The following is a 13,680-nucleotide window of genomic DNA, read 5'->3' on the forward strand; positions in this document are numbered from 1 at the left end:
GTGGGGACAAGGACACATATGTAATATCTTAATCAATAAAAATATATTAAAAATAAATAAATAAATAAATAAAGCAAAAAAAAACTTTGCCCACCCCTGGGATGGATCTAGGAGATCCATCTGCCACCAGAACTACAATTCCCAGCATTCCTGGTGCTCCCTACACTCTGGGATTCCACTTCCAGTCTTAGGGCTGCCATCAGAACTACTATTTCCAGAATTCTTGGTGCTCCCTGCCCTGGGAGCGACCGAGGGAGCCACGGCCTCCCAAGGGAGTGACCGAGGGAGCCACGTCCCCCCAAGCTGCCAGCTCTCCTGCTTCTCCTCTCCGCCCAGTGCCTGTGTATGCAAATTAACCCACCATCTTTGTCGGGTTAATTTGCATATTCACCCTGTTTGGCTGGTGAGTGTAGTGAAGGGATGGTCAATTTACATGTTTCTCTTTTATTATATAGGGTTTACCAACACAAAACAGATAACCACAGATCTATCACCGTGGAGAGCCACTAAGGGAATCACATTGGGTAAAGTCACACATGTCTTCAACACCATTATGAAATTAGATACACCAAACGTGTTCCCAAGGAGAGCAACCTTCTGCAGCTTAGCAATATATGTGAATGCCCATTCCATTTATCACTTCTTCTCCTTCTCCTGCCCTGCTCTTCCCTCCTTTTCTAGATTTACTGCCTCTCTACTTTACCTATTCAGTCACAACTTGACTTTTACTTAAAAAACAAACCACCTCCCTATCACTTGTTTTGGGGTTATACATTCTGAGTAAAAGTGAGACAGTGTACCTTTTTTGCAGAGTATTAAAGGTCCAATGAGTCCTGAGGCAATATCTCTTGGGGCATCAATGTGGGAGTGATAGATTCTGGTTACACAATTGGCGTCTTCTTCAGCAGGACTTTGTTCTTGGGTAGCATGAAGCCTGTATGTGTACTGCTCACCTGGGTGCACTTTGTCATCTGCTTTGTGGAAATCTGTGGTGTTATCAGGGTAGATGGCTCCTAGGAAGCAACATGCAATGAAATTGCAACTTGAATGTGTTTGAACTTGAATGAGAGAATAGATATTTACAAATTTATTCAACAAATATTTATTCAACATCTTGCATACTAGTCTGTCCTCTTGGGGATGCAGTGATGTCCTATTTGATCATAGAGGAATGAGAGTCTAGAATGTCTTGAAGCTTCACAGAAAATTTTACCATTTTTCATACTTGACTGAGTCTTCAGAGAGCTGTAATGGATATGTCAGGAGCATAGTGACAGTTTATAATTTAAAGAACCACTCTTGTTCTAGAGTCATGGTATGGAAGTATGAACAAAATAGCTATGCTCTCTTATAATTTGGAACTTTTTATACGATACCAGATTTTTGCCTGTGAAATAACCATGGGATTTAAAAAAGGGTTTTAGTTTAAATTTTGTAAATTTCTGAACTCATGCATGTTGAGAGAATAATATGATGAACCTCCATGCACCCATCAACCCAGCTTTAACAATGATGAACTCAAGGCCAGTCTTGTTTCATCTATATCCCACCCACTCTTATGTCCATCACCATCTATATATTTTAAAGCAAGTCCTGGACATCATATCATTTCATTAATAAATACTCAAGTATGTGTCTCTAAAACATAAGAACTCTTTTTTTTTAACATAGCCACAATACAATTATAATACCTTAAAAATGATGAATAAAACTGTAAAAAAGAAATAAGATAGTATTCAGCTTCTATGCTATGAATATAATTGTTGGGTTCAGAAAAAGAAACAAAAATATGTGGTTAAAACATTCACCTTCTAAAACAAGACTAAGAAAAATACTATTAATTAAAAAATCTAACTTTATCTTAATTTTCTGACTTGATTCTTATAATTTCAATGAACTGTATAATGGCCTCAGCATTTTTGCTTATGATGATAGATGATATTTATTGAGATATTACTATTGAGAGACATTAGCTTGAAATGCAGGGAAACAGGGCAGGGGTCCAGTGGGAAACAAAGGCAGGTAGAACATAGGCAGGGGTAGACACGGCAGTTTGAGCAAGCCTAATCACAGAAACCAACCATGCTGAAATAATAGAATGTTTTTGGACACAGAGTGGGAGGCATGGGAAACCAAGGGAGGGCCTGCACTAAGGTGTACTGACACATAGAAACAGGGAAAGTTCAGGTCCATTGCTGGGCAAGAACAACGAGGAAATCAATCAGGTAGTGACACAGGCAGACATAGAGCAGGCTTGTAGCAAATATATACCCCTGGACTACAAGGCTTCATGGGAAGCCCATTATTGGGCCCTCCTCCCCATGTGGGGAGGCTGAATCTGCTTGTAATAAATTTTCCACACTTTTGCTTAAATCTATTGGTCCATGGAGCTCATTCTTCGTCTTTGTGAGACTTGACCCTGGGGAAAACTCTCAGCTCACCGTTCCAGTTATCACTATGTACTAATCATTGCCCCTATTTTATACATGAGGAAACTGAAGCACAAAGAATTTAAACAACTTGCACAAAGCCAGTAAAAGACAAGGTTGCCCTCGAACCTTGGTCTATCAGTTTTGAAGCCCTTGCTTTTTTCATCATCATTATCATCATCAAGTACTAAGGATGAGACGGCAGTCACCAAACCTAAGGCTTGCAAGTCCTATATTTAAAGGACCTTTTGGTTAATTGTGTCTCAGATGTGACTCTGAGGCCATGCATCCAAGTGCACTATTTGGCTGACCTGTGAGAGTACCCATGCTGCTTTAGCTGCCACAGTTTATCCAAAGTTAGGGTGGGAAGTGACAATGGCCACAGTGGGTTTACTGTCTTCAAAGATAAGACATTCCCTGTCTTGAGTCCTGTTTCTTCCTTCTGGACTTTTGCCTTTTCTAGACCTTCATGCACACCACCTATTTTTCTTATTCTGACTATTTGGCTGGAAAGAAATTGGACACTGGGAGGGATGTCCCAACTCTCACTGCCTCTCACTATGTGTCCACCCAGTAATCCCATCACATTCATACTTTACACAATCACATCCAAGAGAAACATGACATTATTATGATGAGCCAAAATAGTTAATAAAATAGTTTGGAGCTAAATAACATAGTTACAGGTCTTATCTAAGAGTAGAGTTCATAGTCTTAGAAATTAAAAAGTGTTCCTACAGAAAAGTGAGAGGAAATTCCAGATAGAGTATGAGCTGAACTTACCCTCGTGTTCTTTATAGTAAATTATTCCATGCGAATGAAAAGTGTAGGGCCTAGAGGCAAAGTTTTTTAAGTGTACATAAACAGTATCTCCAGTTTCTGCTTTGATAATAGGGCCTAAAAATCCCAGCCATGCAGGTTTTTCTATCGCTGTCGTAAAGGTTCCATCTGTGTACTGAAGATAAAGGGCCTTCTTGTATACTCTTCCAATTCTATCCGTGCCATTCTGAAGATAGATGTTCGAATGTTCCCTGCAAAGGGAAAGAAAACACTTACTCTATCAGAAGCCATAATTTCTGGGAGTAACATTATAATTAAGAGGCATTACTGACCTTTCACATTAAATGTCTGCCTATTGTTGGAGGGGTGCCTCCAGAAAATGAAGAGGAGAGCTGGCACTTAGCCCTGTTAATTTCATTATGTGAAGTGTCCCAGGTATGTGGCCAAGAACAACCTGTAAAGGTGCCATAAAAATATGATGCAGTGTACCAGTGTTTCCTGCAAGATTTTTATACTAAAACACAGAGGTATTATGGAATAGAATGTAAAGTAAAGTGAAATATTAAGATAAAGTAGTTACGACATTTCTCACTTATGGTATGCCTTTCACCTACTGGAAAAATTTGAGTGTATGAGCAATCAATTTGGATATTTGTGTATATGTATATTGTTTCCTAAATAAAGTAAAATTAATGATAAATTAATTCTATCATTCTTTATTTCTTTTAGCAGCACTTACTCAAGTTTGGAATGATGTGTTCAATGTGTTTAGGTTTTTAAATTACCTTTGGCAAAAATAAATGAATAGGACTATATCAAACTAAAAACCTGCACAGCAAAAATAACAAAAACAAACAAAACAACAACAACAACCCCACCTGACAACAAAACAAAGAGGCAGCCAACTAGATGGGAGATGATATTTGCAAACAGTGGCTCTAACAAAGGTTTAATCTCCAAAATATATAAAGAACTCATAAAACTCAACACCAAAGAAACAACCCAATAAAATAATTGGGCAGAGGACCTGAACAGACACCTCTTCTAAGAAGTCTTACGAACAGCCAATAGATGGTCAATGTCACTAGCAATTATGGAAATGCAAATCAAAACTATAATGAGATACCACCTCCCACCTGTAAGGGTGGACATTATCAACAAGACAAGTAATAACAAGTGTTGAGGTTGTGGAGAAATGGGAATGTAGACTGGTATAACCACTATGGAAAGCAGTCTGGTGATTCCTCAACAAATTAAGAATAGAACTATCATACGACCCAGCAATCCACTCCTGGGTATATACCCAAAAAACTCAAAAACACGTATTCGCAAAGTTATACGCACCCCTATGTTCATTGCAGCATTATTCACCATGGCCAAAACATGGAAACAACAAAAGTGTCTTGCAATAGAGTACTGGATAAAGAATATGCCAAATATACGCAATGGAATACTACTCAGCCATAAGAAAAGATGAAATACTGCTATTTGCAACAACATGGATGGACCATGAGAACATTATGCTTAAGTGAAATAAGTCAGTCAGAAAAAGCTAAGAACCATATGATTTCACTCATATGTGGGATATAAAATTAAAACTCTGGACATGAACAGCAGTGTGGGGTAAGGGGAAAAGAGGGTCTTAATATATGGTGATGGGAAATTTGACTTGGGTGGTGGACACACACTGCAATATACAGATCTTGTAACATAGAAACCCACACCTGAAACCTGCATGATCATATTAACCAATGTCACCCCAATAAATTTATTAAAAGAATAAAAAACTACCCTTGTCTGTTTTTTTAATCCCTTGCTACCGAGAATTCTTGAACATTGAATGTTTGTATTCTGATTAGTAGCTGATTAACAGTTGCTTAAAACTTTCCTAAAAATATAAGCAAAGTAAATAGTAGTCAAGAAAAACAAAACAAAACAAGCAGCAACAACAACAAAAAAAAAAACACAAGAGAGGAAAAGAAAGAAAGTGAGTTTGGTATTCAAACTTTGGAACTGATAGCTCGGTGGGAGCTGTGGGCACTGCAATCTCATGATTTGGGAGGACCCACTTCAAACTGGACTTTGGCAAGTCCATCCACAACCGAGCAACCTAAGTCTCCTCCAGGAGAATAAAAACTGCTCACACTCAGGCTGATGATCTGGGGTTTGTGTTTGTGGGGTGTTTGTGGGGTGTGTGTGTGTGTATTGAATACTTTTGTCTCAGGGACCTTTGATGCCTTACCATTTTCCACTCAACCCTGTGAGGTCCAAATAATCTGAGTGAGGATAAACATCCTCTTGTTTTTTCAGCTGTGAGCTCATCAGAAAGAGTGAGAGAGATTTTTCCTTCCCTTCTTCAAGACAAGAACACAGCTCGTCTGGGAGCTCTGTACTTTCATTGCTGCAGAGTTTAAAGACCTAGCTTTTAAAAATCTAGGGCTCTAGCCTGAATTTTCTTAAGTTTAATGTGTATAGGAATCTATGGTGGGACTTGATAAAAAAGCAAGTTCCTGAGCCCCAAACCCATTGATTCTGATTCTGATTCTGTGCATCTGGGTGAGGCTCAGGCATCTGCATTTACCAAGACCCCCCACCCCACCCCATGTATTCTGATGCTGCTCTGGGCTCATTTTTAGTAGCTTGAGTTGAGTGGGGGAGGCTTGCAGTGAAGGTAAAGCTCCTAGCTGCCCAGTTGCAGCGGCAGTGGAATTCCTTAAGATCGTGAGACAGAAAGGTGGCAGTGGAATTCTTTAAGATGGTGAGACAGAAAGGTACACACTACTTATTTTTCTTATTCTGACTATTTGGCTGGAAAGAAATCAGACACTGGGAAGGATGTCCCAACTCTCATTGCCTCTCATTATGTGTCCACCCAGTAATCCCATCACATTCACACTTTACACAATCACACCCAAGAGAAACATGACATTATTATGATGATGGTCTGTTTCCAGACCATATTGGGTAGTGGCCAGGCCTTTGCTGGTGTGGTGCATGGGGGCAGCAGATTAAGGCTGGAGCCAGGGAGCATGGCTGCTTGGCAGTGGTAGTGTGGCTAAGTTCAGGCAGCAGGAGCAAATGTTCATAGCAGAGCCATCTTGTTCTGTGTTGACCCGTGGCTTCAACAATGAGCATATTGTAATTGTTATCATATACCAAACACCCCAATTTTCCCGGATTATATAAAACCCAGGATTCTCAAGTTGTTGGCTTAAAAATGAATGAGATGGGGTCTCCTTCCCCCATCTTGGTGAGAAGAGGGTCAAGCAGTGTTAGAAAAATAAAGAAGTGGCATTTTTAGTATCCAGTAGGGGGTGGCAAATCCATGTTTATGCCTTCATTTCTCCCATTTGATTACATTTTCAAGTTGTGTGTTTCCATTTTGTTAGAACAAAACAGAAAAAAAAACACAACACAATTCAGCAAGGCTCAAAAAAACTTCAAGGGCATCAAAGTGCATGGGAAAACAGTAGTACAGGGGTGTGGATTTCCCCCCAAATTGCAGCATTGCTAACAAAGGGATGGTCTTAATAAATAGATGTTTTAGCGAAATTCAGAAGCACTGAAGACCACTGAGATAAAAGCAGGTTTATCCAGCCCGTGCTGCTGACAGGAGCCCAGCGAGAGTACAGTTCATTCAGGTGCTGCAGCTGCAAAGCTCACAGAACAGAGATGCAAGTCCTCTCTGGTCCCATCAGAGGACCTGGACCACTACGGTTCACAGGGTCCATCCAAACCCCAGGATAAATTTTCTCCTATTGCTAGGAGTTCGGTCCTGATAATATATAGATGTATTCTAATCTGTGTCCTACTATGCCCTGTTCATACACATCTTACACAAGGCCAAAGTTTAAACATAGCTCTCGAATTCTTAAGACTTTATTTAAATCCGTGTGTGTTTATATTTTCTGAAGGTAACTCTAAAGTACTTAATTACATCCCATTTCAATAGCATGGGCTTTGATAAAATGCTTTTATTGCATTAAATTCTCCTATATTAATCATTTCCTGAAAAATAGGAGGCTCATTGACTAAGTTTTGGGATTTTTTTTGTATACAATGATTTTGGGGGGATGTAGGGAGGAGTGAACATTACTTTTCAAATAGTTATTCTGAAGTTATAATATATTCAGGGTTTTTAAATTTGGACTTCTTTTACACACATAGCAATATGTAAAATATGTCTCACATCTCATCTTGTGTGGTGGGACAAAATTAAGCCAACCAAACTGAGAAATGTTCTACACCATGTGATACTTTGGGGGAGGTGCATTTGCTTATGTACTGTCTCTGCATGAACATCAAAGTGTCATTAGGGAATGTCTATTTAATTACAACAGCACAGCTTGTGGACTGGAAGCTTGCAGGAAGTTTGCCAGTCAGATGCTCCATCAAGAGAATTTATTATAGTTGTTCTTTGAACCAAAAAAATAATTCACATTAATTGTAGTTCTTCCTGTTGACAATTGTAACCTGTTCTCTTCTATTCATTAGAATAGTGATGTCCCTCTCTCAGTATTCATATCCTTCCTTTTTCATCCCCCAGTTTCAATAATTCTCTAATTTCTGGTAGGGTCAGAGCCAGAAGTGAGTTTTTAATGGTAGGGGCATTAAATAAATTTTATACTTCCTTAGGAAGATCATAAATTCATGATATACTCAAGTGGTCTCGGTTTCTGTTTATACATTACTAGGGGCCCAGTGCACGAATTCATGCACCTTAAAAGGAACTGTGGGCCGAGAGGCTGCAGTAGGCACAGGGGTGGGTCCTGGCCCATCCTCCATGCCCCCACCGGACCCCTCCTATGCTGGCCCTGGTCCCCTGTCTGCCTGCAGCCCTGCTCCCACTGCCACTGTTCCCATGTGCTGACAGTGCTGGCCCCACTTGCACCTGCTGATGGGGCAGAGCAATTGGGGCCAGCGCCAGCAAGAGGGTGTGAGCAGGGGGAGGTGGAGAAGCCCTGAGGGGAGATTAGGCTGGCAGCTGCCACTTGCACCTGCTGATGGCACTGAGTGATCGGGACCAGCACTGGGCACTGGCAGGGGTGCCAGCTGCGGGTGCGAGTGGGGCTGGCACTGGCAGCAGGTGTAAGAGCCAGGTGAGACAGCAGTGCGCGGGAGCAAAGAATTTTCAGTAACCACCAGAATCTCGCTCTGATGACAGCTACCAGCACCCTGCCTTGGTCTGGAGCCCCCACTCACCTGCTCCACCATCCTGACATGGCCAATGCCCGCCAAATTCCACACATGCCCCCTGGTGGTCAGCACATGTCATAGCGACCAGTTGTTTGGTTGTTTGGTTGTTCCACCCTTTGGTCTATTTGCATATTAGCCTTTTATGATATAGGACTACTGAAATGTGGGTAATATGTGTGAAAAGCTTCTGGATTCTTGGTTTCATTAATTGAACATAGTATATGAGTTTTCCATTGGTGCTAACAAATTATCACACAGCAGCTTAAAGCAACATTCATTTATTAGTTCACAGTTCTTAGGGCTGATGTCTGGTATGGCATGCTGGATTCTCTGCTCAGGTTATACAAGGCACTGGCTGGGCTGAGTGCTTATCTGGAAGCTCTGTGGAAAAACCCACTCCCAGGCTCATCCTTGTTGTTGGTAGAATTCAGTTCCTTATGTTTGTAGGATTGAAATCCTTGTTTCCTTGCTGGCTGTCAGCTGAGCACCTCTCTCAGGTCCTTAAGGCGACTGTATTCCTCCTCAGGTGGCCCTTTAGTTTTTTGAATCCTCAAACTTCTTTGACTCTCTCTGACTTCCTCTTCTTTCCCCTGGGAGCTCTCTGCTTTAGATTAGGCCACTCAGATCATCTCCCTATTTAAAGTCAGCTGTGCCATTGAATGAAATGATCTTTCATGATTTTGTGGAGACTGAGGGGCCATTTAAGAACTTCTGCCTATTACACATAGGAATCCCAAGGAAAACAGTTAAAAATTAACTGATAGGCAAAGACTGAACCTGGGTGTACATAGCACAAGCAAGTGGATGATAGGTCCTAACTAGCCTGGCTTCATTAGCACAACATGAAAATAGCAACTGTGACGATAAATGTCAGAGCTTAAAATGTAAATGTTATAGCTGCTCAATTAGCTCCTTCACACAGGACGTCCTGTATGAAGTGTTTGTATCTCACTAGCTATTGCTTGCTATTTTTTTATTAACCTGGGAGTATGAATTACATTTTTACAACACAGCCTATAACTTTTTCCAGATTATTTTAGCTAATAATTGTATCTCCTTGATCATATAAAAATTTAAGATCATTTTTGAAGGGGTGAAGTGAATTCCTTCAGTTTGCTTAAACAGTAGATACTGAAAAAAATTCAATTTTTTTTCTGATAATAATAGTAAATATTAACATTTATTGACTACTTTTGGTATTCTGGTCACTCAACATCATAATTATACTACTTATTATTATACTACAATATGAAATGTTTTCAGTTCATTCTCTATTTCTTTGGCCAGAATTTGAGTTGCTATTTCTTCTTGGTCTTTGGTTCTGCTTATAACGATATCTTCACTATGCTATTTCTTTTTTTAAAAAAAATTTTTTTATTTTATTGGTTTCAGAGAGGAAGGGAGAGGGAGAGATGGAAACATCAATGATGAGAATCATTGATCGGCTGGGGATCAAGCTGGCAACCCTGGCATGTGCCCTGACCGGGATTCGAACCCTGACCTCCTGGTTCATTGGTCAACACTCAACCACTGAGCCAAGCCGGCCGGGCATCACTATGCTATTTCTGGTTTATTTCTCAAACCTACGATAGGCTGGAAAACTAAGTAACAGAGTTTATAAGAATTGTATGTTAAGTAAGAAATGCCAAGCTTGAGCGATAGCCTGCAAAGTCCAGGGAAAAGGGTTTTGCAATGGCTGTTCTTGTGCTAAAGAATTTTTCACTTACTTCTAGCTTTCTATATATCACCAGGAAAAAAGGCAACCTGGAGATAACAGGAGTATTATTATTTGTTGGCATTATATAGACAATAAACACAACAAACATTTAATTAATGCCTTTCATAGGCCCAGCACACACTGTTGTGCTTACTAATTGTTTTGTATATGTATTGTTTTGTAAAATATAAATAATTTAGGAGCAGAAAAATGTTTTTTATAGAATCTTCATTTATTAATTTGTTAAAGTGACAGATAAGTCACTCACCTTATGAAATGACAGTACTAAATACAAAAAATTACTTTCCATCTCATTCCATTAGAAATAAATATTATTGGTATTAATACAAGAGAGGTAAACCATTTTCCTAGTAAAAAAAATCCAGCCCTAACCGGTTTGGCTCAGTGGATAGAGCGTCGGCCTGCGGACTGAAGGGTCCCAGGTTTGATTCTGGTCAAGGGCATGTACCTTGATTGCAGGCACATCCCTAGTAGGGGATGTGCAGGAGGCAGCTGATTGATGTTTCTCTCTCATCGATGTTTCTAACTCTCTATCCCTCTCCCTTTCTTTCTGTATATATCAATAAAATATATTTTTAAAAAATCCATATATATCGTTATTTTAATATCTGCTTATATTTTCAGTTTCACTAACCCTATAACTGACTTTTTATATTTCATTCTATGAGAATTCTATCACTGAACCACCAATGCGACCCATATTTCATTCTATAGTTTGCTTTATTCCATAGTGTGCAACAGTCCACATTAGGAGCAAGTGAAAATTTTTACAACACAGCCTATAATTTCTTCTAGCTTCCTATATATCTTTTATTCTTTTACTTTTATTTATTCACAAATATTTATTTAGTGTCTCCTTTGTTCTAGGTACTACTGACCAAGCAGTAAATGTAGCAGATAGATTTGCTGTCATCACATTTCCTCTTCATTGTCCCAAATCTTCAAGGTCAACATCAACTTAAACTTCATTCTTTGCCTGACACCCACCTTGCATTCTTTCAACCTTGTTTCTCAGCCTATTCATCTCCACTCCTTTCTAGTCTTCACACACCAATTATATCTGGTGATATCCCACCACCCTTTGCTGACTGGGTTGGATTTATGGTCTGAATATTTATTTCCTTCTCAAAATTCAGATGTTGAAATCCTATCCTTTAACATGATGGTATTAGGAGTGGTACCTTTGGGAAGTGGTTAGGTCATAAGAATGGAGCCCTAATGAATGGATAATCCTATCTAATAAAGAGGGAATATGCTAATCAACCCTCATGCTGTCGAAAAGATGGTGGCACCCACAGCCAATAAGGAGGGAATATGCTAATTGACTGCCCTGCCCTCAGGGTGGCAGGCACATGGCCGCTCTGCATGCCTGCCTCCGGAGACCTCCAGTCCCCTCAACTCCCCAGCTGCCCAAGGCCAGCCCAAGGCTTGCGCTGCTGGCAGTGGCAGCAGCAGAGGTGTGATGGGGGGTCACCTCCTGCCCCTGAGGGCTCCCAGACTGTGAGAGAGGGCAGGTTGGGCTGAGGGACCCCCACTCCAGTGCATGAATTTTCATGCACCGGGCCTCTAGTACCCTATAAAAGAAGCTCCAGAGAGATTCTGAGCCTCTTTCACCATGTGAGAACACAGTGAAAAGGCTATGACCCAGGAAGAGACCTCTCACTAGAACATGACCATGCTGATGCCTTGATCTTAGACTTCCCAGACTCCAGAACTGTGAGAAATACATTTCTGTTGTTCATAAGCTACCCAGTTGGGTACCTTTTGTATAGCACCCTTAACCAAGTCAGCTGGATATGCTGGTTATCAGAGATGAAGAAGAAAGGAAAAAGTTGCTAGCTAAGCTCATTCATACAAAGAGTTTAGCATAATATGAGCAAATTTGCGAAAGCTCTAGTCAAGATTTACTATTCAGATATATTTAAAAAAAACTGCAGGCAGAGTAAACAGTGCCATCTAAAGTTTGCATGACCCTAGGCTGTGTTGAAGCCACAGGAGATTATCAAACCAATGTTGCATAACTTCCCAGCACAGGCAGGATAAAAACAAAGAAATTATTTGCCCACTAACCCTCATCCCCATGAAAACATTCAAATTCTGTGTCTATTCTATTCTCTAACTCTAGAATTAGAGACTTCTTTATTGAAGCATGCTTGGGGAAATGTCTTGAGCTTAGTTTATGCCCAATAAAACTGGTTGATTTTTAATCATGAACTAGAGGACTGGTGCACAAAATTTGTGCACTTGTTGGGGTCCCTCAGCCTGGCCTGTGCCCTCTCGCAGTTCGGGAGCCCTGGGGAGCAGGCCTAAGCCGGCAGTCAGACATCCTTAGCACTGCTGTGGAGGCGGGAGAGGCTCCCACCACCACTGCTGTGCTCACCAGCCGTGAGCCCAGCTCAGGGCTTCTGGCTGAGTGGCACTCTTTCTGTGGGAGCACACTGACCACCAGGGGGCAGACGCTCCTGCATTGAGCGTCTGCCCCCTGGTGGTCAGTGTGCGTCATAGTAACTGGTTGTTCCACCGTTTGGTCGATTTGCATATTAGCCTTTTATTATATAGGTTGAGAGGGACTGACAGAGGTCAGAGGGGAGAGGGTGGGACATAGACAAAAGGGTGGTGATGACCAGAGGTGGGGGGGCTGGGTGGAGGAGGGCAAAGGGGCAGAAATGGGAGACATCTATAATAGTGTTAACAATAGAATAAAAACAACAATGATATACCACTATGCTACACACCTATTAGGAAAAAAAAAAAGATACATTATGAACTATGTATTTATTACTTTGATAAAATTAAAAAATTTAAAAAGAAAGGATTTTGTCCGGAAAGAAATGTTGTTGAAATGTTTATTTTTTTTATTTTTTATTTTTATGGTAAAGCTAAGGAAGCTTCAGAGCCCCTGTGAGGGCTGGATTTGTTCTGGGGGAGACAGCAAGCAAGTTGCAACTGGTAGCATTTTGGATAACCTGCCTGAAATGATTTAAAAGAGAAAGGGACAGATACCCCAAGCCTACAGTTATTTATAATTTATTTTCTTATTCTAAATAAAGTCATTTTTGAACCTTATTAAAAACTAGAGGCCCGGTGCACAAAAATTTGTGAACTCGGGGAGGAGGGGAATCCCTCAGCCTGGCCTGTGTCCTCTCGCAGTCTGAGACCCTGAGATGCCTTGGGGGATGACCACCTGCTGGCTTAGGCCTGCTCCCAGGGGGAATGGGCCTAAGCTGGCAATCAGACATCTTCTGGCAGTCCGGCAGCCCTTGGGGGATGTCCACTAGCCAACGGGGAGCATACCTAAGCTGCAGTCGGACATCCTTAGCACTGCTGAGGAGGCGGGAGAGGTTCCCACCACCACCGCTGTACTGGCAGCCATCAGCCTGGCTTGTGGCTGACCAGAGCTCCCCCATGTGGGAGCGCACTGACCATCAGAGGGCAGCTCCTGCATTGAGCGTCTGCCCCCTGGTGGTCAGTGTGTGTCATAGTGACCAGTCATTCCCAGTCTTTCTGCTGTTAGGTTCAGTTTGCATATTACCCTTT

At 41.1% G+C, this 13,680-nt stretch overlaps 1 protein-coding gene across 4 annotated transcripts in view; it reads right to left on the reverse strand.

Moving 5' to 3' along the window:
* LOC118675148 (ceruloplasmin) overlaps positions 1-13,680 on the reverse strand; it is a 101,985-nt gene that overhangs the window by 83,685 nt on the left and 4,620 nt on the right. For all 4 annotated transcript variants that reach the window (XR_004973817.1, XM_036347360.1, XM_036347361.1 and 1 more), the window contains exons 2-3: positions 3,213-3,460; positions 801-1,013 (exon numbers count right to left, since the gene is read on the reverse strand). Coding sequence is in view for 3 of the 4 variants with exons in the window: in XM_036347360.1 (XP_036203253.1) it covers positions 801-1,013; positions 3,213-3,460 (461 nt within the window). In the remaining variant the exon portion in view is untranslated. The remainder of the gene's footprint in view (positions 1-800; positions 1,014-3,212; positions 3,461-13,680) is intronic.

The sequence above is a fragment of the Myotis myotis genome, unplaced genomic scaffold (assembly GCF_014108235.1).
Source record: "Myotis myotis isolate mMyoMyo1 unplaced genomic scaffold, mMyoMyo1.p scaffold_m19_p_2, whole genome shotgun sequence".
Classification (NCBI taxonomy): Eukaryota; Metazoa; Chordata; class Mammalia; order Chiroptera; family Vespertilionidae; genus Myotis; species Myotis myotis.